Raw genomic sequence first — 26,488 nt, forward strand, 5'->3', positions numbered from 1 at the left:
GAAGAAAGGAGGGTGTTGGAGGTTGATAGGCAGTGTTGTCACAGTGCATCACACAGCCTGCACAGCCCGAGATTTAACCAAATACGGTACGCTCGTTGATCAAACTGCTTAACCTCCGTGCCTCAGGTTCCTCATTGTAAAAAAGGGGTGAATAATGCCTAACGCATCACAAAGCCTAACGCAGACATTCAATGAGATGGTTGTATCTGCTAACTAGTGCTGTGTAACAAATTATCACAAACTTACCGGCTTAAAACCATACACGTTTGTCATCTCACTGTGGGCCAGGAGTCCAGGCACGGCTTAATTGTAACTCAGCGCAGGGTCCCCCAGGCTAAAGCCAAAGTGTCACCAGGGCTGAAGTCTCACCTGGAGCGTGGGCCCTCTTCCAGGCCCACTCGGTTGTTGGCAGAATTCCCATGGCCTGCTGCATACCAAGTACAGAAGCAGCTCATGCACACGTGACTTTCGTACAGAATCTCCTGTGCGGCACTCTCGCCATGAGGGTCAACCCCCCACACTCCTCCTGCCCCCATGTGGCCATCCCGGGTGGGTACTAACCAGTGAGGACATACGGACAGTGAGCGTCCCCTCACTGGAGCCCAGGAATTAGCATTTCAAGCGTCCACGGTGACTCATGCCGACGAAAGTCTGCCAATCGCTGTTCTGGCAGATAATCAGGAGGCAGTGACCAAGGTGAAAAGACTTCCTGAAGTCACCTCCACTCGCGGATACTTCCGGGACCCGTGTCTGCCACACCGCACGCAGGTGGAACTTGGTGTGGGGTCATTATGTTACATTTGCTTTGCTAACGTGGCTTCAAGATTCACGGCACGTGCTGGGGCCAGGGCCTCTGTATCCTTCTGTGGGACTGGAGTCTGCTCCTTTCTTATTTCTGTTAAGGGTCTCAGCACCGTAACATCAAAGGGATTCCTTTTCTGTGATCTCTCATTTTTCTTCAATGGAAAAATCATGTCCATTGGCTTTCAGCCTTTCACCCCAAATAAGCCAAACCCACTGTCACTCCACAGGGACAAACGTCATCGGGGATGAGCAGCTCCCCTCCCAGTACCTGGCCGATGTGGACACCTCGGACGAAGAAAGCACCTGGGCTCACAGGCTGGCCGCCCACCATTCCAAACGGAGAGGCCGGACGTCATCTGAGAGCCAGGTACTGTGGCTGGGAAGAGCTCCTGTTGCTCCCGCAGGTGGAGCCTTCTTACCTTAACACCAAGTCATATCAGAGAACTAAGCTCTCAGTGTTTCCCAACTGTAAGGTTGCACAACCTACGTAATAGCGACATGCAATGGCATCAAATATACATTGTTTATCAAAGGCAAATTCATATAACGTAAGTGAGCCATTTTAACGTGTACAGTTCTATTGCAGGTAGGACATTCACAATGTTGTACAAACATCGCCTCAGTCGGCTCCAAAACACTGTCACCACCCCAAAGGAGAGCCCGTCCCCATCAGCAGTCACTCCCAAGTGCCCTCCCCCAGCCCTGGCCACCACCAACCTGCTTCCTGTCTCTGTGGATTTGCTGTTCTGGACATCTCATATCAATGGAACCAGACAATATGTGGCCTTCTGCGTCTGGTTTCTCTCTGCATCAGGTTTCCAAAGGTCATCCACATTGTAGCAGGTGTCAGCGTTTCCTTCCTTCTCATGAGAATATACAGAGGGCGCCAAAAAAATGATACACATTTTAAGAAAGGAAAACTGTATTAAAATTGTAATACTCAATATATGCCGATAACAAAAGATGAATACAAGTCACATTTGTCTCTGCAATTGCAAGAGGTGCTCAAAGTGGGTCCCATCAGCATCCAGACACTTCTGATGACGGCGAACTACTGCTTGATTATAGATAACATCGCTTAAAATGTGTATACGGTTTTTTTTGGCACCGCTGGTATATTTCATAGCCTATCAAGTATTATGTTTTTTACAAGAGGAAAAAATAATGTGTTACTTTATACCATTGGCAGACTTTAAGAAACTTCAGCGTAATGTACTAAAGACCTGTGAAATGAGAATCGTGTTGTAGACGCTGATTTATGAAATAACTCATCACAAGACCCCTTTGATACCACAGGTTCCCCTGACTAAACGTAAACCATGACCCTGTTTACAGACAATTGATTTACACCTGAGCAAGTACATTGTATTGGGGAAAAGGCAATCACGTTTTATATGAGAACATCATCACCACTAGTTTGACACAGTCACCCGATCTCTGATGTGGCCCTGACTCCTATGGACAAAATCGTGGGACTGGGGCCGTTTTGTCACTGATGACCCTCGCAGCATGAAACTAAGCCAAGACGAGGCTGAGTGGGCCCTGCCCTGGAGGCAGACTCCTGAGCCCCCACCACACTGGGCTGGTCTCATGCACGTTCGCAGGAACCTGGGTTAGTGCAGGGCACAGGCTCCCTCTGGGACCCTCCTGGGGGATTTGGGGGGTACATTTCTGGAGCTCCCCTTTGTGGAACCCCTAGGCCGAGCTCTGGGCAGTCAGGTGGAGAGACTCACCAAATGTTAAGCAGGATAGAGACCTCCCTGTGCAGTAGCACCTCGGCTGGCACAGGAGCCCCCAGTCCTTGAGCCAGAAGACAGTGGGGTAAAGACCAGACTTAAGTTGTCTATTTACAGTAAGTTTTTAATTTAGCAAGTTTAGTAACTTTCAGTAAAATCCATATCTCCCAGCTGATACTAGCCATCCTTTATGCCTCCTTGAATTATTCTCTATTCCATGCTTGTATCTTGCCTCTGGAATTATTTTCCTTCATGTATTTCTATCGACTCTGTTTACTTCAACTAGCATCTCCCCTAAAATGTCCCGTGCATCTTTATACCAGGGGAACCGGGCAGCATAAATAATGCTTCCAAGGACAGCACGTTCTCGGCAGCACTGAGAACCAGGCAGACTCCTAGGGGCCTTTGTGAAGGGGCCACTGGGGGGCCCCGACTTCTGCCCCCTCAGAGCAGAGCTTCCAAACCCAGGACTCACAGACATGCCCTTGGTGCCAAGAGTTCCCGAGGACAGTGTTTTATCGGGGTGAGTCTGAACGGTCCTCCTGGGACCTGTCGCCTGTCTCTGCGTTTGTACCCATGGTTAGGACTTCAAGGGTAAGGAATAGTCAGGAAAGACTTTCTACGAATAATCCTCCTGCCAAGAGAAGGCTGGACACAGGATAGCGTGCTGTACGAAGGATATGTCCAGGGCAGGAGATGGGGCCCTGGCATGCAACCCCCCAACATGGTGGGGAGTGAGCCCCCACTCCTGAGAGCCAGCCCCAGGGCCATCCATGCTGTGCTCAGGCCACAGACACTGCCTCAGTTTCCCCACAAAAGCCGCCTGTGCAAAATTATGGTTGTTCATTTTAATCTATGGCCTATGTCTGCATTGCATTTGCAAATTGCAAAATTTGGTTTCATTGTACAAGAGTTGAAAGCTCCAAGAGTTCATACTGAGTTTTACGTCCGTACGTGTCTTAGTAACGTGCTAATGCTGACAGTTGGAGCTCAAACGGGGGCAGACACTGCCCCCAAAATAGTTGCCACTTTGGGCAGAGGGAGAAGGCACAGCCAGCTTCCTGGAGGTGGCTTATGAGCACCTGGCAAGCACGTGTTCCGTGGGGATGTCTGTTAGGGCGCAGCAGCTCTTGACACCAGGTAGAAGGCAGGCTTGTGTTGTATCTGCAGTGTCCTCGCTGGCCCAGAGGCCACCCTCCTCTTCTCCTGGGAGGCCTGGAGCCACCAGGCCAGCACGGAGAGCAGCCCTGAGCCCTGCAGAGCCCATTCTGGCCTGGCACCTGCTGTCCCCAACTCCTGCCCACCTTCCCCAACCCCAGTGAGCAGGATCCAGGTTGTCGTCGGGATGGTTTTCTTTCTTCTTCGCTCTGGAGGTGACACTTCACAATGACAGTGTCAGACTCTGGTTGGGTTGGGCTCTTCCTCTCTGGGTCTGAAGTAGAGGCCACATGTTCCACGTGCACTGCACTCCTCGGGGAAACAAAGCCTGTCTGCTGGGCACTCTCCCCCAAGGGTATCGATCGCAATCTCTTTAGACTCTGACTGTGAGCAGAGCTCTCAATTACAAGCAGCCACTTGAGGGCCACCCCTGAGCGGAAACCCTAGTCTTCGGGCAGATGTGCCCACTCAGAGCCCCCAGTGCTGTGAAGTTCAAACTAATTACCTCCCGAACAATGCAGAAGCATCTTGCCTCCTGCAAGTGCCATGTCCCTCTTCTGAAACAAGGTGAGCCACGAAGGACATAATGGCAGGAAGGACACATTTGCTGGGCATGGAAGAAAACTGCAGAATTGATTTTCTTGTGTCCCCGTCTGGGAGCTAATAGACTCTGGTGACTCAAGAGCCTGTGACTCAAGGGATGAGGAACTCGTACGTTTAGTCACTTCAGGTTGTCACCTGGTGTGTCTCCTGGCCCAGGAGTGACCCAAGCCTCTTGCCAGATAATGACTTTGAGTTTGATCAGCCTGGGCTGGTCAATTCATTCTTCCTGTGCTGATCAGGGCTGTGGTGACGGGGGTTATAATGACACGTCTTAGGCGTTTCAGGCCCAGCTTCCTAGTCTTGCCAAATTTGTCACCTCTCCTGCTTCATTCACAAACACCACACACACCCGTGTCCCCTCTCCTGGTACTGCTCCCAGCCTTTGTTTGGTGCTCCAGAACCCTTGGTGGGTCACGGTTCCCCCTCCCAGGCTATGCCCTGGGGGGTGGGGGGTCACGGTTCCCCCTCCCAGGCTATGCCCTGGGGGGGGGGGCCTTAGTTTTCCATCCACTGCTTGGGATTTGGTGCCACTCGGGATTTGTGTCCCGAGCCACAGTTTCTGTCCCTGTGCTGCAGAGCTTTGAACTGAATAAGCACGTGTCAGCGAGGGAAAGTCTGCCGGCCGCCTGGAGAACAGCCCTTCTTCCCACTGAGCAGCCCACCCGGCTGAGGACACAGGGCCCTGAGGCCTGTGGATAAATGAGGTTGCGATGCCAACAAGCCTTGGAGGGGAAGGACCTCTGGTGCTTTCCAGACTGTAAGCCTAGCTCTTTGTGCAGGCTGACAGCCAGGCGGGTTCCCCCACACAGCGCGAGGGGGTTGCCCCAGCCAGCCCCTGCTGGCTGCCTGGCCGAGAGCTTGGGCGCCTGCGGGCCCAGCAAAGGGGGTGAGAGAACTCGTCAGGGGTGAATGTGAGACAGCCTCAGAGCCTTGTGACGACAGCGGGGCTGGGAAGTCAGAGCGACAGGGAACCTGGGGAACCTCCCTGGGCCCTACAGCGCATCCGAGCGGCAGGGGTCTCCTTCCACACTGTGACTGTGTGCTCTGCACGGCAGGGCGACCTCGCAGGGAGGAGACAGGACACCCCTTGGCCTAACACACTTGTGTGTGTGTGTGCATGTGTTTTTGTGTGTCTGAGACTGAGACGGGCTGGGGGGTGGGGTTGTTCTCAGCCCAGGGCCCTTTCTGTGCACCACAGACATGGGCCCAGCACCTGGGCACTCTCCTCTCGCAGCACCCTAAGTTTGTAGGTGCACGTCTCTCTTGGGGCCAGGACGCTAGAGAAACAGCTCTAGGTAAAGCTGGAGCTAGAGCTGGGGCTGGGGGTGGGGTGAGGGAAGAGCAGGGTGGGGAGGCCACAGCTGGGCTGTGAGGGCACAGGGCTCTGGCAGGTCAGGACCTGAGTCCAGCCCACATGCCACGTGCCCAGCGATTCATAAATCTCCCCCTCCCGTCAGCTCCACTCTGTCCGGCCTGATGGCGGCATCAGCTCCCATGTCCCACATGGGTCCACAGCTCCCAGTTTACTTGGGAGAAGGTTCTGGCCCCATGAGACCCAGTAGGATTCACCAGCCAGACGTCACAGGGGACCTCATCACCTGTGGCCTCTGAGGAGACTGGGTGTTTGAGCTTCCTCATAAAAGTGGGTTCTCGTGGGAAAGCGTCCGTTATCGTGCCACCTCCTCACTGGCTCCCTGGAACTGGCACGTCCACGTTGTCTGCGAGGCCTGTGGTCGGTCCTAAGAGGTTTCATTCACACAGAAAATGACCTGACCTGACCGTGAGCCCGAGGGGGACGGCACTGGCCCAGGGGCGCTGTGGGGGCTTCGGATCCTGGGGGAGAGGCCTCTGCATCCATCCAAGCTCCAGTGTCAGCTGCAGCTCCCTCGCGAGAGGCAGGGACGATGTAGGCGCTCAGATTCCGGGGTGGGGGGTTGGAGCAGGGGGCGGCTGATGGGGTTCTCTTCCCACACCCTAAAGTCTGCTTTGTGGGCCAGAGGAAGGCACAGAGAGGCAGAATGAGGGAATGCCAGCAGACGAGTGAGTGAATGTGGGGTCTTCGTGGCTGTTACTAAGTTGGCACGTGATCTGTCACTGGGGCGAGCCAGAGGATTTGAGGCGCTGCCTGTGCTAGGACAGGTTCCGGGCTGGGAAGAGGTGGTGAAGGGACCAGCAGGACCCATCCTCGGGGCGTTACCTCCCAGTCTCAGGCAGGTGGGAGGGTGGAGGAAGGTAGAGAGTAATAAAGTGAGGAGGGGATTGGATGGTCAGGGCAGGTGCATTCATTCACCCAAAAAGCTGGTGGAGGTGCAGGATAGAGCCAACAGGTGGAGGGGACGGCCCTTCCAGGCGGAGGTGGAGCAGCGGGGCCAGAGGCAGGGGGCCTGGCTGCGTTGAGGCCGGGGAGGGGGACAGGAGGGGCAGAGGTCTCTGAGGCTATGGCCAGGCTCTGCTTTTTACTCGGGGGAGGTTTGAGCGTGGAGAACTGGTACTGGCTGACAATCCGGGATCATCCTGCCTGTTGTGCTGAGAACAGGCTGGGGAAACGGGAGACCAGGTAGGGGGTATTGTGATGTCCAGGCAAGAGAAGGTGGCCGGTGGACCCAGCAGGCAGGGGAGGTGGTGGGAGGCGGTCCTGCGTCCCTGTTACAGGCAGAGCCAACGGGAATGGCTGTTCGGGACAAGAGAAAGAGGAGTCAGGTGACTCCAGGATTTCGAGCCTGAGCTTTAAAGGAAGAAACTGCCCTCCACTGGGGGTGGGGTGGGGGAGGGGGAGAGTTAAATCTCATCACCCACCGTAAGGTTATTTTGATTGTAAAAGGCAATTGGAATAATTTTATTTATAATTTTTGTGTTTTTATGGCATAACTCTAGTCATGCGATAGGTTGTGATGGGTGTCACCCACTGTCAAAAGGATGTCACCACAATGTCCTCACGACTTTGCAGTTTTCCAAAAGTCATAGCTACACTGTTCCTGTGGGTGCTTCTGGGTCAGCTTCAAGCCGGCGTCTGGGTGCATGCTCTCTATCGAAGCCAACACAAGGCTCGAGCGAGAGACGGGGCACCACAGTGCCTGCACGGTGGACACACCACAGACAGGGGACAGAAGTGCCATTGTCACTATGCAAGTTCGGGACCTACCCCAGGGCCCTAAGGCAATGCGGCAGTGTGGGGACAGAACCCCAAAAAGCAGTTTCCAGGCTCTCGGCCTCACATAGAAAGCTGCTGGCTCAGGTAGTAAATGGCCATCAACTGTGATTGCATGGCCATCAGCTGTGGCTAGTTGGCCGTTAGCTGTAACCAGTGAGCCATTGGCCACTAATATAACTGCTGTGGCTACACCAGCAAAAAAATGGGGGCTAGCAAGAAGATGGTGGCTGAGCTTGCAAGCGGTGCAGCGAGGATTGTGAACAGTGTGGCTCCTGTTTCCTGTGTCTCCAACCCAGCCGCCAGAGAGAATATCGTGGTATGACTCCCCTATCTATGGCTCCGTGGGTGTTCCTTTTTGGCCTCACCATATACTGCATTCTTATGGGGGGAGCGGGACCAGAGACCCCGCCGGACTCCCCACACGACAGGCATTTCTAGGGGGGGCTGAGGTCACACGGCTGTGGTGCACTGCAGGCTTACCCTGGAGAAGCGAGGACCCAGAGACCTGAATCATCAGATCCTGTTAGGTGAAGCTGGCCAGGTGTAAACAGTGCAGGCTGTGGTCTGGGTTTGGCAGCTTTGGGGTGCAAAACCCTAGGAAATGGATTGGGGACCCAATTTACAGACACGGAAAACTTGTCCTCGCATTGTGGAAATGTCCACCAAGGAAAGCTCAATGTCTCGTTCAAAACAGGTGGCTCTTTTTTGGCGAGGATGTGGAGAAAAGGGAACCCTTGTGCATGCTGGTGGGATTGCAGATTGGTGCAGCCACTGTGGAAAACAATGTGGAGATGCCTCAAAAAATTAAAAACAGAGCTGCCATACGACCCAGCAATTCCACTTCTGGGTATTTATCCAAAGAAAACCAAAATACCCATTTGAAAAGATATATGCAGCCCTATGTTCACTGCAGCACTATTTACAGTAGTCAAGCTATGAATGCAGCCTAAGTGCCCATCAATAGTTGAATGGATAAAGAAGAAGTGATTTTATATATATGTATTATATATATATAATATATGCATATACATACATATTATATATATAATGTATATACATACATTTTATATATAATATATGTGTGTATATATATACTATATATATTATATATATAGTATATATGTACAATGGAATATTACTCAGCTATAAAAAAGAAAGAAATCTTGCCATTTGTGACAACATGGATGGATCTAGAGGTCATTAAGCTAAGTGAAATAAGTCAGACAGAGAAGGACAAATACCACATGATCTCACTTATATGTGGAATCTAAAAAACAAAACAAATGAACAGAATAAAAGAAAAACTCAGAGATATAGAGAACAAATTGATGGTTGCCAGAGGGGAGAGAGGTGAGAGGTTGGACAGAAAAGGGGGAGGGGATTAAGAAGCACAAACTTCCGATTATAAAATAAGTCACAGGGATGTAAAGTACAGCGTCGGGAATATAGTCAGTAACACTGATAACTACGTACGGTGACAGACAATAGGCAGTTACTAAACTTCCTGTGTGCATCACTTTGTAAGGTACACAGACGTTGAATCTCTATGCGACACACCTGAAACTAACATATGTCAACTATGGTTAAAAATAAATAAGCGAACGATGGGTCTTAGGTGGCCCTGGGTGGCGCCAGGGTCAGCAGGAGCAGCCCAGCAGTGCTGAGGGCTGGTTCTGGAGGGCAGGGCAGGCCCAGCGTGGGCTCTGTGGACCGGCCCACATGGGGACTACTTGGAGACCGAGGTGGCAGCAGGAGCCTCAGGTGTGCTCAGGGACGGGACAGCTGCCAGAGCCCTGCCTCTGGACACGGTGCTTACAGGTGACCAACCGGATGCAGACACACTCGCTTGTTCGTTTCAGTGTCCAGTTGCCAGCGAGCCCACAGACGCCGACACGGAGGAGGAGACGCTGAAGAGGAAGCTGGAGGAGCTGACCAGCAACATCAGTGACCAAGGGGCCTCGTCCGAGGAGGACGGCGAGGAGGACGGGGCAGAGCTGGACAGGAGCACCTCTGTAGAGGACCTCCCCGGGGCTGCCCCAGAGGTGAGGCCAGACAAAGGCCAGGGGTCAACAGTTTGTAACTAAGCCAGCAGCCCAGCCCAGGGCAGGCAGCCAACCCCTGGTGGGCACTAAGTGTCCCTGATGAGGGCCACACGGGGTGCCCAGCCCCTGGCTGACCACCTGGCTGACCAGCTCGGCGAGTGAAGAGAAAAGGGCATCATGGGATCAGGCCCTTTTGGCGAGGATCTGCAGGCCCCCCCGTGCTGCTCGTCACGCTGACTGCTCCCCTTCCAGGTGTGCACAACTGCAGGCCAAACACACAGACTGGCAAAGGAGCCCCCGGGCTCGCAGGACCCCGTCCAGCTCTCCAGGACCCCGGACAAGGAGCTGTCCGAGCTGGAGGACAGAGTGGCGGTGACAGCCTCCGAGGTTCAGCAGGCGGAGAGCGAGGTAGCCCAGCCACCCCGGGAGCAGCAGCCCCATCTGGCTCCCCAAGATAGAGAGTGGGAGGGCCCTGAAGGTCCCCCGAGGGGCTCAGGTTTTGGGGCCCTGTGGGAATAGTGCCTTCCAGTCCTGTCTTTTTCCCATTTGCTGTGGGGAGGGGCAGGCAGGGTTTGCCGCCACAGGGGAAAGATGCTGGCACTCCCCACGCCCCATCCCATGAGGAGGGACTTCTCTAGAACAGGCTTAGATTTCACAGCGGCTCTGAGGCTCAGGCCCAGATTCTGGACAAGGGTCATCCTTTGAGCCCAAGTGTGCGCCCAGAATTTGACTTTGGGTGGGGGTGTCAGCAGCATACAAAGGTCAAAAGACAGAGCCAGGCCTCCCAGGGACAGCCAAGGTAACTGGGTTCTGCTCTGTCCTCCCCCTGGGGACCCACAGAGAAGAGAGGGTCTGCCCTCAGACTGCAGAGGGAGCGGCACCCACTGCCCACTCCCACTCCTCCACCCTTGAGCAAGGGCCATCGTCCCCGGGAAGGGGCAGGTCACCAGAGCCGTGCACGGGGCCAGCCAGCCAGCCAGCCAAAGGACTCTGCATTCACTTATCCCCTCGTGCCTGGCAAACAATTTTCAAACTCCTGAACGTGGCAGGCATTGAGTTGGACACAAAAGACACGGCTGTGACCATCTTAGACCCGGCCCCTGCCATCATGGACCTTACATTTTCAGTGGGAGGAGATAGATAGCAAACCAACGACCCGGAGGTTATTTCAGATCCCGAAGAGAGCTGTGCAGACAGGAAGTGAGGGTAATCTAACAGAGTGCTCGGTGGGGCTGCTTAGATGAGGCAGTCAGGAAGGGCTATTACAGAGGAAGGCAGCTCGTGCAACAGCCCTGAGGTGTGTTGGTCTTGGTCTCTTCAGGAATCAGTGGTAAAACCCGGACACTGGAGACTGCGGAGGGCTCTGAGGGCCACAGAGAAAAGCTGGGGGAGCCATTGCAGGGATCCGAATGGGGGTGATGGGGCTGGGTTTCTGTTTCCAGAAGCTTCCTCTGGCCGCTGTGGGAGGAGTGGCCTCTAGGGGGAGCTAAACCAGGGGGTAGGGCAAGGGCGGTGCCAGTGGGAGTGGGGTGACTGGGAATGGTGCCAAAGGGCCAAGCCTTTACCCATAAAACATAGCGCCGTCCCTTAGAGCTGGGGTGTCACTCTCTCCCACTCACTGCCCCCCACCCATCCTTCCTGGGAGCCAGACTTCTGACGCACTTCCAGAAAATGTACAGAGCCTCTGTGCTCCTGCCTGGGGGTGACCCACAAGGAACACCCAGCCCTCCCTGACAACCGTGGCAGATGAATGAAATGGGACCCCCCCCAGGAAGTGCACCTCGTTGGGACCCCGATCTTAATGGGAAACAGCGAAATTAGTGAATTAGGGGCAGCTGCTCTTTCAGTACTCTGATGCTGAGATGGGAACTCCGAGTGACAGGTGTCTGTTGTTCCCCCAGGTTTCGGATATCGAGTTCAGGATCGAAGCCTTACGTGCCGCAGGGCTGACCGTAGGGCCGGCAGGAAAGCCCAAGAGGCGGTCCAAACTCCCGGTGAGTGGACCCCGCAGCACCGGGGCGGGGCCCAGCCAGGAGCACGCGCCACCCTGCCCAGCTGCCTCCCGTGACCTTGAACTGCCAGCCTCAGTTTCCTAGTAGCCATCAGGGAACTGTGCCGTGTGGGAATTCTTTTCCATTTATTATTTGGTGTTTCTAATGGGAAAACGTGCCTAATGAAGGAAACGCAGCTCCTACTGTGAGACTCTGAAACACACCCATGTGCACACACTCGGTGTAAGTGCCAAGGAAGCAAACTGAATGGTGACAGCTGAAGGTGGCAGCTCAAAAACCTGCCAATTTAAGATGGGTGTGACCAGAACAGATGGGTGGGGAGGGCTGGGAAGGGACCTGCCCCACAGAAGGAAAGGAGGCCCCCATCCTCTCCTGAGTCACGTCGGGAGTTTTCAGACAAAATCACACTGGTGAGGAAATCTGACCAAATATGAAAGATGCCCCAGGAAGAGTCCCTGATGGGATTGCCAGGTCAAATGCAGGACACCCAACGGAAGTTGACTTTCAGATAAACGACACATCATTTTCCAGTATAAGTATATGCCATGCACTACTTGGGACATACTTACACTAAAAAATGATTCAATGTTTATCTGGAATTTGAAGCTAACTGGGCGTTCTGTACTTTAATTCGCTACCTGGCCGCCCTGGTCCCAGAGCACCGGGTGGTGGGTTTGGTGGGGCGGACAAGACTTCTGCCTTCCCAGAAGTCCTGACAGAGTATGTAGAGAGAACATCATCCTCTGTGCAGCTGCCCTCCCCCTTCCTCCTGTGCCTGGAGGCCACACAAGGAATCATAAGGTACAGGCTTCTTCCTTCTCCTCCAGATATTTCTTCCCCGACTTGCTGGGAAATTTGGCCAGAGTCCTGAGGATCCAACTGCAGACCCTTCGGATGAGGTCAAGGTATGTGCTATTCCCTTTAGCCTCTGGAGGCTGGACAAACAGTAAAAGGCAGGCACAATCTCTCCAGAAGCGTGACAAGCCACAGGGTAGTGGAGAAGTGGGCCAGGGCCACAGCGTGGCTGCCTCAGAGACGCACACTGAGACGAGGTGGAAGCCTCACAGCCTGTGCCCCTGTGGCCTCCCCCTGGCAGTTCCCCAGAAGCTACACATCAACAGATTTGGTGCTTAATTGATTGATAACATGCATTTGAATAGTGTTAAAAGTTCAAGTATTGCCAAAGGCCAGAAGACATCTGACCTGATCGATTAGAATCTGGAAGTATGATGAGAAGCCCAAAATTAGCTCCCAGTGGCCCTAAAAATGACAATCGAGTGAAACCCAGAGATTCTTCTTTCTTCCAGGCGATGGGTGTGCCCCACCTTCTGAGGAGGGAGTTCAGTAATTCCCCTAAAAGTCAAGGTAAGAGTCACCTGCTTTCCTCATCCCCATGGGCCTGGAAGATGAGCTCAGGGGCATGAAAATGGCCAGTCCTGGCTCTGTGTTTCTGCGAGACCTGTGGGATGCCGCTGCGCAGGCTTCCCAGGCTCAGAGGACACTCCTGGTGCCACTCCGGCCACCCTCAGGGACCATCCCAGGGAGTCGGTATCTGGGTACCTGGAAGTCCTGCTGTAAGCAGGCCGAGGTGGTGATGGTGGTGGTGGTTTCCATGTTTTGGATGTCAGTTGTCCTATTACGGTGCACAGCTCCCACCTTCTGACACAAAGGGCGGGACATAACGCAGTTCCCTTGAGGTCTGGGTGGTGACAAGGACATCGGTTTTGTCCTGGATGAACCGCGTAAGGCCTGGCTGCCTCCACAGCACACAGCCCGGCTGTCGGGGAATCGTGTGTGCTCGTCCATTTCTCACCTGGCGGCCGACCACAGGTCACCAGAGGGAGACGGCCCGGTTCTCAGGTCAGGGTCCAGTCCCTCCTCTGTCCAGCGATTTCAGGCCCTTACGTCATCATGGCTTCTCCTGTTACCCGGGATCCGAGCTCTGCTCTCACCACCCCATCGTCCCAGCTCCACTATAGCCGTGGTCTCAACAGGGAGGGCTTTTCATGTCCCTCGTCTGCTCACAAACGACGGCCGGCAGAATGGAGCAGGATTTCCTAGCACAGTCTCCGTCCTTGCGCCGTTTGCCTGTCTCCTCGCCTGCCGGCCCCGAGGCCCCTCCCTCCACACTGGACAGCACGCCCTTCCCGAGCTCACGGGCTTCAGGACACCCGGGCATTCACATGCCTGCACACCTTTGCCTGGGCCGTCCTTCTGCCAGATCACTCCTTGCTCCCTTTTCCTCCCTTCTCGGCCTTTTGAGGTGATACCTCCCCCAGGAGGACCTCCAGCACCTCCTGGGGCACCTCTGCATTCCCTGCGTCCACCCACCTCCGTGCCAGCTCCCTTGCTGCACTTCCGAGCTCCCAGCACATGTGCAGGCCAGTCCAGGGACAGAGCTGCTGCCCAAGGCCCTTTTGGGTGAATTCAGGGCCACCAGCGAGGAGGGCGACTTTGCCAGAGAGACCACTTGCTGAGGGGTCAGCGGGGTTCTGGGGTACCACCGCTGACCCTGGAGGGGCGTTTCCAGCAGGTTTCATGGCTAAAATGCAAATGGAGTTTCATTTCACATAAGAGATCAAGGGGTGAGTCCCTAGGGCCATCTTTATGATGAGTTGTGTCCAGTCAAGAGGCCTCTTGCTTCCAGTCCAACACCTCCCCGCCAAGGCCCCCTGGAGCTCATGGCCATTTCAGGATCTAAATGGCACAACTGAGGCTGCTCACCCTTCATGTATCGCTGCTGCCACCATGGCCAGCCTCAGTGGAGTGTGGCCCCCACACAGACGGGGCCTCGTGTATCAGTGTCAAGGTGGGAAGGGCCACGTGTGTCCTCACTGCTCGGTGGCTGTGATCCCTGGGTTAGAAATTCCCTCCACAGAGGTTGGTTCCAGAGTGGGCATGTATGGCGAGGCAAAGGTACCCTGCCCAAAATGGGACAATAGAGTGGTAGGCAGTTAAGCCAGCTCTCGAAAGAAAGGAAGGGAAGGAGGGAGGGAGAGAAAGAGCCCTGACTTGTAGCACTTGCCAATGACTGTGCTGTCTGTGCCATCACCATGGCTGGTTTCCAGCTGTTCGCGTGATGTCACCGGTCATGGAGCCATGGAGAGGAGCTGCGCTCCGACACACCGTGAAGCAGTCACCTGAGTCAGGCAGGGCCACCTGAGGCCTGCAAAGTGAAGCAGGGCAGCTGTGGAGCCCTCCCCACCCTACATTTGCTCATCTGTGGCCATGAATGCAGTTGACTGGGATTTGAGGCCCGATGCCCCCATTTCACAACCAAAGCCCCAGGAGGAAACCCCTCTCCTGAGGGTCAGCACCCCAAGACCCCTCAGGCCCACAGAATTAAAGGAGAGCAGCGCATGTACCCCAGACACTAGCGCAATGACGTTTTCTATTGTTTTGCTCATGTGAGCATTGCTGGGGTCCCAGTACGGTTTGCTCCAAAGCAAAGAAAGAAGAATCAGACTGAACTGTATTTGCACAATGGCTGAAATGTACATCCTTTGTTAAAACTATTTGATGCTGACAACACATCTCAAAAGGGGATCTGTTTTTGTGCTACGTTTTACATTTCTTAGGAGGCGAAGACCCTTGTCGGGTGAGTTGGTGAGTAATATGCATGCCCCCCCTGTTTTTCCCAAAGGTGAAGATGGTGAGTCCTTTGATCGGAAATCAGTGTACCGCGGGTCCCTGACACAGAGAAACCCCAACGGCAGGAGGGGGGCCGCCAGGCACAGCTTTGCGGTAAGGTCACATCCCGCTTCCTGGGGCATCTTCAAAATGCTGTGGCTTGTCACAGTTACATATTGATATTGTCTTTAGAGTAAAGAAAATTGGGATAAAGTAACAAGTAAAGTAAAAGATTTAAACAAAAATTGAAAACATTTCTTAAAGGTACCAAATACATCAATGATGGGTCTCTGGTCGCCCTGGGTTGTAACTCAGCTCAGAGAAAGACATAGCCCATGAGGCACTCAGGACTCTGGGGGTGGGGACAGCCCATGAGGCAGTGAGGACACTCTCCCCACCACCCCACCAGCTACCCAGGGCCTTGAGAAATGAAATGCTTTCAAATTAGAATGTATCTCCCCCCATCTCCCTGTGTTTCAGAACTTTAAATGGTCAAATACTTTCTATCCGTGCACCCCATCTGATGAGGGCCAGTGTCATGGACCCAAATTCATAGCTGGGAAAACAAAAGCAGAGAAGGGTTGAGTAAAACCCAAGGGGGTTGTCTAATGCCTTCTGACTCACATCTCCGTGTGTGTGTGTGTGCTCATATATGTGTGTGTGTCTGTGCACATGCCTGTGTGCATGTGTGTGCACATCCATCTGTGCATGCTTATGTGTTCATGTGTGTTTGTGCTTCGCAGAAGCCTGTGATGACCCACCAGCCCGAAAGGGGAGGCTCGTCGGAATGGGACAGAGTGACAGAGAGGCCCTGACCTTGCTCTCCCTCCACCACAGCCATGTGTCCCCCATCTGCCTTGCACTTTCCACTCTACACTTTCCAGTGGAGAAAAAAGAATCACCGTCCCTAATGGAACCCCACCTGTGAGGTGACAATAGTCCTCAGACCAGCAGCTGCTCGCCCAAGTTCATTGACAACTTCCAAGGTCACCCCTGCCCGCTTGCTCTGATCCATGGGAAACATCTAAGCTGAGATGGCTTTCCTTTAGGACCGTGCTGTTTAAACTTTTTGCAGGACACACAGAAGACCTTTTCTAGTGTGATCTCTCACCCCTTTCACTGCTGCCTTTCTTATGTTGCTTTCCCGATGGAACGGAAAAGGGATGACTCAGGCATGGCACCAGCCATCTGCAAATTCTTGACTGTCGCAGTGTGGACAGATGTGTGTGTGTGTGGTTGTGTGTGGGTGTGAGTGGAGAAAGAAATTGGGCATCGACACAAGTGACTGACTCATGACCAGCAGAATAATGAGGGAACAATAGACATTTCAGCCACCCGTTCCCCAACACACACCTATTCAAGTTTACCTGTGGTCAAGGGCAGACCACGCACATAGTAGCAAGTGAGCATTTGCCAGGGCCCAGATGCAGGCTCCGAGGACCTGCTGGGAGAGGCGGTTGATGTGTTCTGAACGGGCGGGCAGAAGACTGGCTCCCAGCCTGGCACTGCCACTCGCTGCAGTGGATCCAGAAGGACAGAGGGCCAGGACCAATTAGTAATGCCCGCCAGCCACTTGACCTCGGGTCCATGATGATCCAAGTTCTCCTCCAGCTCAGACAGTCGGGGACTGAGGGGCACTTCAGGGTAGACACCCAGAAGTGTGCGTGTGCGCACGTGCACGCGTGTGTGTGGCTCATCCAGTTGGAAGGGGAGCCCCCTGCGACCTCCAGAGCTGCCTCTGAGCATGGAAACAGTATCACACCCCCTCACTGAGCAGGGCTGTTGGCTTCACAGGTTCACTGACCTATTTAACCCTCAGGTTAAATGTAAGCCCCTTCTGCAGAGGAGGACATGGGGCCCTGAGTGTGAGGCAAGCGTCCCCTAGGCTACTATGTGCTCCTCCAATCTTTCTGAAGTGACTTAGAGTCAGCTCAACTCAGCTCCCTCCAGTTGGTGCAGGAAGGCAGAGAAGCGACGCCCCAGGGCCCCTCACGATGAGACTTTCTCCGGACCTGTGGACAGACAGGTGTACAGACAGGGGGATGGCCCAGCTGTACAGACTCTGCACCAGGAACTTGGTGCTTCCCTGAGCCCATCATGTCACAGTCACCACGGGGGTCTCGGTGACGAAGGGCTGGCCCAGGGCACTCCCGCACTCCCGGTGCAAATGCTGCTTTCAGAGATCCGCCTCTGAGTGGATCGAATGACTCAGCTGCAGACCGTGTTGGGATGCGTGAAAAGGTGGACCTGGCACTCCTTCTCAGGACGGAGGCTGGTTAAAACCTACAGCTTCCATCCAAGGCCAAAATGACTAAAAGATGGCAATAGACAAAAGGGGTCCATTTTATGTGCATTCCTCCTTCTTCACAAAGTAAATTAAAGTCAACGTTGAGTTGCCAAGAGTCTAAGAAGAGACAGCCCGGTTGCCCTGACACGCCCCGGCGTGCTAGTGTAACAGGGACGCTGAGTCCTTGCACCCCAGAACCTCTTCACAGCCACCTGTACTCGGTTCACACCCATGTTCCGTCCACGGCCAAGGCCTTGTTGAGCGGCTACAGATGCACAGAGCGGCCACCTGGCGGCCCCTCAGGCCCCTCTCACAGCTGCCACCACTGCACTCACCACTTCTCCCATCTCGGCCCACGCAGCTGTGGAGCCAGAAACCCTGGCCCACGACCCCAACCCCACTGCTCACCTTCTGTGCCTCCCAAACCGCCCCCAAACTCTCGTCTTTCCTCAGACTCCCTCAGAAAACAGGAAAAGGGGCAAACGCTCTCCCCTCTGGTAAGACCAGGAAAACCTTAACACCGAACAGAACAAAGACCACACGAGAAAGGAAAATTAAAGGCAGCAGATGAGGAAAAAAGTCCCAAATAACATATTAGTGAAGCAAATTCAGCAATGTATTAAACACACCTACTTACCTTGACCAGGTAAAGTCCTTCCCAGGAAAGCACAGAATTTTTAATGTTACAGAAAGTCGTGATTTCACCCACTAACAGATTGAATGAGAAAAACACAATGATCGTTTCACTCAGTGAAGACTCTCACAACAGAACAGAGAACCAGCTCAAGTCGGAGCTAGAAGGCATGGCGCCCAGGATCCTGGTGCTCAGGTGCCCGTGGCCTCTGCAGGTCGGGGTGGAGGGGCACTCCAGGGAGGGGACTTTCTTGCTCAGATTCAAGTTGATATGCACCACAACTCAAGAAGCCACATGACATCCCGGGTGAAACACTGAATGGCCAAGGCCAGAGAAAGAGCCCATGACTCCCCTGCCCTGAGACCCTGACCCAATCAAAGAGGGTGTGGAAAGGGCTCCCTGGGCTTGGGCCTCCTGTCAAACCCACTCTGGGGACCCAGTTACCAAAGCACATGGCAGCCTGGAGCAGCCTGGAGCCCCGGGGCTCATGGGGGCATTGCAGGAGCAGTGAGGGCCTGACTTCACTTGTGTTTGTCCACCTGCTGCCATCACAACATGCCCAGCTCTCAACATGCCTTCAGTAACTCTGGGTCCTCTACTGGGTGCCATGGTGGGGGGGGCACCATTCTCCTCTCAGCAGGGCTAGGTCTGTGCTTCCACACTGAGTAGGCAGAGGGGCTGGAGCAATGCCACCATGCCAGGCCACCTCCCTGCCACCAGCCTGCCACCACCCATTGGTGAACCGCCCAAGTGGCAGGGCACCAATGCTACACGGTGATAGGGCTACTTTTCTGAAAGGGGGGTTCGCTGCTTCCCCACACACACACACGTACCGTGCACACACACACACAGGCACACGCACACACACATGTGTCACATCACTACCCTGCACATCCAAGGGGGGCAACTGAGAACTCTCTCACCCAGGACAGTTTGCCTGGAACTGTGCTAAACAGCACTTAATGACCTTTGACAATAGAGTTATTCAGAATACAAATGAGTTAGGTTCTCGGGTCCACATTAAATGGTAGAATATTGTGCAGTTATTTCAAATGGCACCAATACGCAGGTTTTTCTAACAAGTTGAGGACATGATTATTAGATGAAAAGAATGAGACTCAAAACATATAACTATGATGAATGCATCCACCACATCTGTGGGAATCTCACAGAAGGAATCAGACCGCGTGTGACTGATTCCCTTCTTTGTCTGTATTGGTGTTTTTCCCCCCCATTTTTCTGTAAGCGTTACATTCTTTCCAAATGTATGCAAATTGCTTTTATAATAAAAATCAACATGTTTGTTTTCTAATAATAATAAACTTGTTTATTTTAAACGTTAATTATGAAGACTTGTAAAAGCCTAGAACAGAATGCATTTTAAGTTATGGAAACAGGACAAAAGTGCTCTGTCTGTAGCAAATACCACGATGGAAAGCCACAGAAGTGATGGGACAGGACTAAGAAGATCTACGAAGATGTGAACCCGGAGATGTGAGATCGTCGCGTTAGGCATGGGCGACTTCTCCTTGAGGCCACACGGTCACCTGCCTGTGTTCGCGGCAGCGTCTCCGCAGCTGCCTGGACCGGGGGTGCCTGACTTTGCAGTGTGCCCAAAGGCCAGCATGAAGGAGGACGCCTAATGTGTTTTCAAACCACTCGGCCCAAATGAAATTATATAACCCTGGAAGGGACAAATCACGTCACTGATGAGAGTTTTTTAAAAAAAATAAAAGAAAGAAAAGAAAATAGACTCTCTCTGATGCCGCCTTCCAAGGGAGGCGGGCACAGTCCCGGGGGTCAGCTGCTCCCTCCTCGGACTATAAAAGGGTGTGAGCTGGCTTCTGCCTGAGTCACCGCTCAGGACAGCAGCAGCACCGGCCACGGCCACCACCGGCCACGGCCACCACTGGCGTGGGGAACCGCGGTGAGTAGCACAGGAGGCACTGGAGAGCTGGGAGGCACTATTACTCTGCCCTCCGCTTCTGCAGGCTCCATCTGGGTGTGGGGCTCGGCTCTCGGAGGCCCTGCCAGCTCTCCGGGAAGCCAGGACTAGCAGTGAGATGGACAGGCAGGGGCAGCCACCCCACAGGTTGTGTGTCTGAGGGCCCCCAGTGCTCAAGTCCTGTCCATGGTGGGGACAAGGCCAAGCCAAGCCGCCCAAGCAACTCGGTGGGGCAGGCAGACCAGAAATCCCGGGGACAGACAGCCAAATCTCTACCTCGAGGCGGGCAAGTCGTTGGGGAGCAGGAGGCAAGTGCTCTCCTACGCCCTCCACCCAGGGTGGGTCCCGGCTCTGTGCATGCAACTCTTTATTCCTCTGCTTTCACGGTGGCGCCGCCATTGCCTTGGAGCCCAGGGTCCCCCACACCATGTGCGACACCCCACTAGACCTCCAAAAAGGAGAGGGGTGGGTATTTTAAATCGCTTAGATGGAGAGCACGTTCCGTGGGGCTCCAGGACAGGCTGGAAAGTCAAGGTCAGCAGAGGGGCTCTGCCTGAGACAAACAGGCCTCCTGGGCGGCTTCTGGTAGCTCCTGAGAAGCCAAGCGTGGGGGCATCTGTGGGGGGAGCAGCCCCATGAGGGTGGAGGAGTTGCCAGGTCTGCCAGATACGTGTTTAGGTAGGTCAGGGCGTCTACCCTGGCAGGACAAAAGGTGGGTTTTCTGGGTACCTCTGTGGCTCCCCCCACTGTCTATAACAGGGCTGTCCTGCCATGAGAAACCGGGTCCCACCTTCTGCAGGCTTATCTTGGAGTCCTGCAGATTGGAAGGGGTGCTCCTGATAAGGACGCAGGATGCTGACTCTCTTCAATGCCTGATTGTCAGCAGGGGAAGGAGAGAGATGGGCTGAGTGTCAGGAGGTCCTGGACCCACTGAGGGAAAGCGCCCTGCAGCGAGGTCCCAGCCCTGAGCCTGGCCCAGGCGTAGCACCCCAGCCCTGCCGGCCATAAGAGGTTGGGCAAGCGTCCCTCCAACCCTGCAGCTCCTCTGGGCTCCTCGGAGCAGCTCCCACAAACCTGCTCACCTCTGCTGTCCCTGCCCGGCCTGGGTGTGCAGCACACACAGCATGCAGGGACCTCCCCACCTCCTGGTTCCCTAACACAGACCACAGACACAGTGACAGACCGAGCTGTTCCAAGACAGACCCCGCTCTCTGCATCCCCAGCTCTTACACCTCCTGGTTCCTTCTGATGACAGAGGCTGACACACACACAGTCACCTCATGCAACGCTCACTGTACACAGGAGAGAATGGGGTCCCGGGCAGGGCACACAGCTTTGCCAGGGCAGCCCCGCTACATCTGTGTTCATGCCCCCCCGGCACAGAGCAGAGGAATGCACACACACACGTGCATGTGCACAAGCATGTTTCACATGCTCACACTCACAGGTACATACAAGCATACAAGCACATGCATGCACACACACCCTTATACACGTGTGCACACGTGTGTGCACGCTCTTGTACACGCCCAGCAGCTGTGCGCAGCCTCCCAGCTCTGTGCACACATGCCCTCCTGTGTGTCTAACATGGCTCCTGCCTTCTACCCCAGGCTGTGCCCTCCCTGCCGTGTGGGAACCCCCTGGAGCGGGGCCTCGGGGAAGAGCCAGGGGGATGAAGGACCTGAGAACCTGGGTCCTGTGCCTGCTGCTGCTGGGCCTGGCCCTGCGGGGGGCTGCCAGCCGAGCCCACCAGCACTCCATGGGGATGCACAGTGAGTGCCAGGACCCCAGGCGTCAGCCTCCCTCACGCGCTCTCCGCACCCCAGGGCCGTCTCCTCACCGGGGGCATCCTTCTTGCTAAGGGCCCCAGCTCTGGGGACTTGGTCTGCTGTTCACCAGTCCTCTTCCCAGAGTGGCCCTGTCCAGCATGCATTTGAGGGGTTCACCTCCCACTACCAGGGTGTCCTGGGGCCGAGCAGGCTCTGCCCACCCCTGGCACAAGAATGGGGGGTAGGAAGGGGAGTTGGTCCTCGGTCCTGGGGTGAATTTGAATTCCCATTTCCCAAAGCCGCCCCACCATCCAGACCCTCTGGCTGCCCCTCCTTTACGGGTGGGTCCCAGCATGGCCTGAGGGACTGGGCAGCAGCGAGCTAAGAGCCCCCGCGGGGAGCACTGAGCATGGGCCCTGCCATCAGCCAGGCTCGGGGGGCACACAGGGCACACGCCGGGGACACACATCAGTGACTGCTCTCACTCTCTTCTCAGCCCCGGACATTGATCCTGCCTGGTACACGGGCCGCAGAATCAGGCCCGTGGGCCGCTTTGGCCGGAGGAGACTGGCCCTGAGGAATGTCCCAAAGCTCCAGCTGGCCTGGCCGGCTTCCCCCTGGAAGGCAGCGCTGAGCCCTCCCAGGGTGGGTGACAGCCCAGCGCCCGGGGAGTGACTCCAGCAGCCTTCCCCCAAGTCCCACCCTCTCCACCAGAGGCTACTTTCCCTTCAGTCCTAATAAAAGCTGCTGACCTTGCTTAGATGCGTCTGTGTGGTGACAAAGGCATGGGGGAGATTTCCCTCACTCCCCCAGGGGTTCACGCATGCACCCGAGGGCACCCAGCAGAGCAGCTGGGGACATCCTGGTCACCTGCCGGTAGTGCCCTCCACCCCTCCCCCAAGCAGCATGAATGGCGGCCCTGCTGCGCGCTGCACCAGGCTGCTTTGCAGGAGGCCCTAGAGAAGGACCGCACAGCCCCTCTGCCCGACCTGTCCCGCTCTCACCCCAGCCCTCTGACCTCCCTGGTTGGTGTTCAGAGGAGACAAAAAATCATGAGTTACTTGTTCCCCGTCAGCATCCAGGAGACTTGCACCTGCATTGCTTCGTGCACGCCGGGTCCCTTTGCCACCTGTTTCAAACAGCCTGGTGGTGTCTCTGTGTCTCGCCGCAGATGTGACTTGCTTTAGAGACACTCTGCCCCTAACTGGACGATTGAGCCCAGCCCTTAACGTCCCTGAGCTTCAGTCTCCATATCTGAACACCCAGGGCAGTGGGTGGGCACAGGTGCTGCAAGCTGGCATGATGGTGCTCAGTGAGTGTGACCCCTCCCCCAAGCCCACTCTCAATCCAGCACCAGGGGCACAGGTTGAATCAGTTATTTCTGAATACAAAGCTCAGGCCTCTGCCTGTACCCTGCTGGCAGGGCCTCCGGACAGAGCCCACCCTGACCGTGGGTCTCCAGTCCATCCACACCCAGGAGTCCCACTGGCCAGGACCCAGCGCAGGCCCGCAGGATCCCGGACCCCACCTGTCCTGCTCCAATTGGACAAAGGCAGGACCACAGCTCACCAGCCAGTGAGAGGAAGCAGAGCTGGCCCAGCCCAGCCAGATGGGACCGGGCCAGGGGCTGCCCCACCTCCCCAGCCAGAGGGAGGCCAGGGGAGGGCAGGAGGCCAGCTCCTCTCAGGGGAGAGTCCCTGCCATGTCGCCATCTCCCCAGGATGGAGTGAGCACGTGGGAACAAGAGAGGGACCAGACGGCTCCCAGGGCCGGCAGGAGCTGGGCCAGGCCTGGAAGAGTTCACAGCCCAAGAGAGCCATCTGGCAGCTTCTCAAAAAGCTAACCACAGAGTTCCCACAGGTCCCCGGCTCTCCTGGGTATACACACCACGTCTGAAGCTGGGGCCGGCCCATATGCCCCCCAACAGGTGCACGAATCAACACAAAGCGGTCTGTGCACGTCCTGGCGCATCACTCAGCCGTGAAAAGGAAGGAACTCACTACAATGTGGATGAACCTTGAAAACGTGATGCTGAGGAAGGAACCCTGGCACATGACCCACATGTTATATGCTTCCATTTCCATGAAGTGTCCAGAGTACGCAAATCTATAGAGACAGGAAGTCGATCAGAGTGTCCAGGGGCTGGGGCTGGGGTGGGGAGTGATTCTGAACTGGCAGAGGGTTTCCTTTGAGGGATGAAAATATCTCGGTGGCTGCACAACACTGTGGAGTTGCCAAATGCTACTGACCTGTACAAGTTACCCCCAAAAAGGGGGTCTACAGCCCAGTGTGGGGCCCAGACATAGACACCGTGGTGTGACAGTGGGCTCCAGATTCCCATGGGGGCCTGGGAGACAAGGAAGAGAGCCAAGGAGAAAAGGAAGTATGCCTCCCCAGGAAAGGGCCCAGCTTGGAGGGCAGCCCATGGCATGGGCTGTGCTGGGAGCCCGCGGTGGAGAGATGAGCAGTCACTGATCAGAGATGGCTGGTCCTATTGGGCTCAGAGAGGTCAGTCTGTCTGCAGTTTGTGCATCTGAATAGGGGGTGGGGACTGGCTGGCATCTTCTGGCAATAACCCAGGAGGGGTCCCTCAGGCCTGGACCAACCCTCTGCCAAAGGGAGGGACAGAAGGCCAGCGGCCACTGTCCCCAGGCAGCAGCAGTGTGGCTCTCCTTGTCAGGTGGGACAGTGACGGGGTCCTGGGTGGTGCCCTGTCCCTCAGAGGGCCTGAGGGAGGAAACTTTTCCCAAGGCTAATCTGATGGGCTCAAGCCCTGGCTGTGCCGGGGACCGGCCAGGAGAGAACAGCACTCAGTACCTCTGAGCTCTGGAAGCAGAGGCTGAAGACCAGTCACCAGCTCTCCTGCCTTCTATTAGGGGTTGACCTGTGTCCCTGTCCTGCAGGGTGTCAGGCGGGGTCTCTGGTCCTGCTCCCCACATAAGAACGCAGGACATGGTGAGGCCAAAAAGGAACACCCACGGAGCCATAGGTAGGGGAGTCACACCACTATAGTCTCACTGGAGGCTGGATTCACACGACATGTGACCTGCTGTCTGCTTTTCTGCCAACCAACCGACTCCCCTCGCTAGCTGCAATCTGCCGTGCTAACTGCAATCTGCGCTTGCCAGCTCAACCACCATCTTCTTGCTAGCCCCCATTTTCTGCTAGCGTAGCCATGGCAGTTATATTAGTGGCCAATGGCTCAGTGGTTACAGCTGACGGCCAACTAGCCACTGCTGATGGCCATTCAATCACAGTTGATGGCCATTTACTACTTGAGCCAGCACCTTTCCACGTGAGGCCGAGAGCCTGGAAACTGCACTCCTGGCTCTGTCCCCACAGTCCCCAAAGTTTGTTTGTGGAAGTCCTAACCCCAAGGACCTCAAAATGTGTCCTTACTTGGAAATAGTGTTGTTGCAGTAAGTTGTTGAGGGCGATTGTCACGTCACAGGTGGCGCAGTGGTGATTCTTTCATGCCTTTGACATTTATTAGCTGGATTCTTCAAAAGGAGGTATTTCTCTCTGCTTTTTCCTTTCCTTTTTTTCTTTTTCTTTTGGTTCAATACCTTACAAATAATTTTTAATGCTCAAATTGTCCTAAGTTTGGGCAATGGAGGCCCCATAAGGGAATACATTTTAAAGGAAGAAGAATGGATCCCTGCCTCCCCCGCTCTGGGGAAAGGGGGTTCTTCCAGGGAAATTGGAGGAGACTGGCAAACAGAAACAGCATAGGGAAGGCTACAGTCACCGACAGGGCAGCCGGGTGCCCCAGGGGCCACTTACCAGCCTCTCCCTGTCTCCTGCCCCACTGCGTGCAGTGAACACACACACACACACACACACACACACACACACACACACACACACACAGAGAGAGCTCTGAGAAGGCCAGGGTCACATGAAGGGAAGTGTGGGGACAGAATCCCAGAGAGCCGTCTCCAGGCTCTCGGCCTCACGTGGAGAGGTACTGGCTTGGGTAGTAGATGGCCATCAGCTGTGACTAGTTGGCCATCAGCTGTAACCAGTGAGCCATTAGCCACTGATATAACTGCCGTGGCTGAGCTAGCAAGCGCGGATTGCAGTTAGCAAGTGAGGTTGGCAGGCAGAGAAGTGGAAGGCGGGTTGCGGATCGTGTGGATTCTACTTCCCGTGTGTGTCTTGCCCAGCCGCCAGAGAGACTGGGGTACAGGAAGACCCCTTGTTGGGGTACTGGCGGATGTTTGCTTTTGTATCTCCAACCCAGCTGCCAGCGAGAATATAGTGGTGTGACTCTCCTATCTATGGCTCCGTGGGTGTTCCTTTTTGGCCTCACTATGTCCTGTGTTCTTATGCGGGCAGCAGGAACTGAGTCCCACATGACACCCAGCATGACAGAAGCATCTCCCCAGGCTGCAGGCCGGACCGTGAGCTCCCAGACTGGCCTCCCCAGGCCCCAGGGCCATCCTGGATCTGTTTGTCCTGAAGCATCTGTTCCATGAACGCCGGCGGCCCCATCGCCTCACCCGCTGTGTGCGCCACGCCCACCGCCCCCACCACCACCATCCCACATTCTGGGACGAGGCTGAGATGAGATGAGTGAGCACTGACACAGAGAGCCTTCCGTAAGCATCTGTCCACTGTGGTGGAGGCTGTTTCTAGGAAAGTCTGCATTTTCTTTACATCTCTGGGCTGGGGGGGGGAACAGTTTCTCTCATCTTGTTGGACATGAACGTTTGTT

General features: G+C 55.0%; 2 protein-coding genes across 3 annotated transcripts in view; both read left to right on the forward strand.

Moving 5' to 3' along the window:
• MLPH (melanophilin) overlaps positions 1–16,319 on the forward strand; it is a 35,540-nt gene extending 19,221 nt beyond the window's left edge. For both annotated transcript variants that reach the window (XM_074315615.1, XM_019740869.2), the window contains 8 exons: positions 1,032–1,171; positions 9,312–9,494; positions 9,747–9,902; positions 11,396–11,488; positions 12,334–12,411; positions 12,814–12,871; positions 15,150–15,250; positions 15,880–16,319. In XM_074315615.1, the coding sequence (XP_074171716.1) occupies positions 1,032–1,171; positions 9,312–9,494; positions 9,747–9,902; positions 11,396–11,488; positions 12,334–12,411; positions 12,814–12,871; positions 15,150–15,250; positions 15,880–15,951 (881 nt within the window). In that variant the 3' untranslated portion in view covers positions 15,952–16,319. The remainder of the gene's footprint in view (positions 1–1,031; positions 1,172–9,311; positions 9,495–9,746; positions 9,903–11,395; positions 11,489–12,333; positions 12,412–12,813; positions 12,872–15,149; positions 15,251–15,879) is intronic.
• Positions 16,320–19,900: 3,581 nt separating this feature from the next.
• Positions 19,901–22,529, forward strand: PRLH (prolactin releasing hormone). Its single transcript, XM_019740881.2, has 3 exons — positions 19,901–19,984; positions 21,613–21,774; positions 22,268–22,529. The coding sequence occupies exons 2-3, from the start codon at positions 21,675–21,677 to the stop codon at positions 22,444–22,446; spliced, it is 279 nt and encodes a 92-aa protein (XP_019596440.2). The 5' UTR covers positions 19,901–19,984; positions 21,613–21,674; the 3' UTR covers positions 22,447–22,529.
• Positions 22,530–26,488: the final 3,959 nt, after the last annotated feature.

This window comes from Rhinolophus sinicus, linkage group LG01 (genome assembly GCF_036562045.2).
Source record: "Rhinolophus sinicus isolate RSC01 linkage group LG01, ASM3656204v1, whole genome shotgun sequence".
NCBI classification, from domain to species: domain Eukaryota; kingdom Metazoa; phylum Chordata; class Mammalia; order Chiroptera; family Rhinolophidae; genus Rhinolophus; species Rhinolophus sinicus.

Excerpts from the sequence above, each read along its gene's own strand:
- PRLH (XM_019740881.2), top strand. The coding sequence starts at position 21,675 with ATGAAGGACCTGAGAACCTGGGTCCTGTGCCTGCTGCTGCTGGGCCTG. Across the intron at positions 21,775-22,267 it reads GCACTCCATGGGGATGCACA|CCCCGGACATTGATCCTGCC; the intron begins GTGAGTGCCAGG and ends CTCTCTTCTCAG.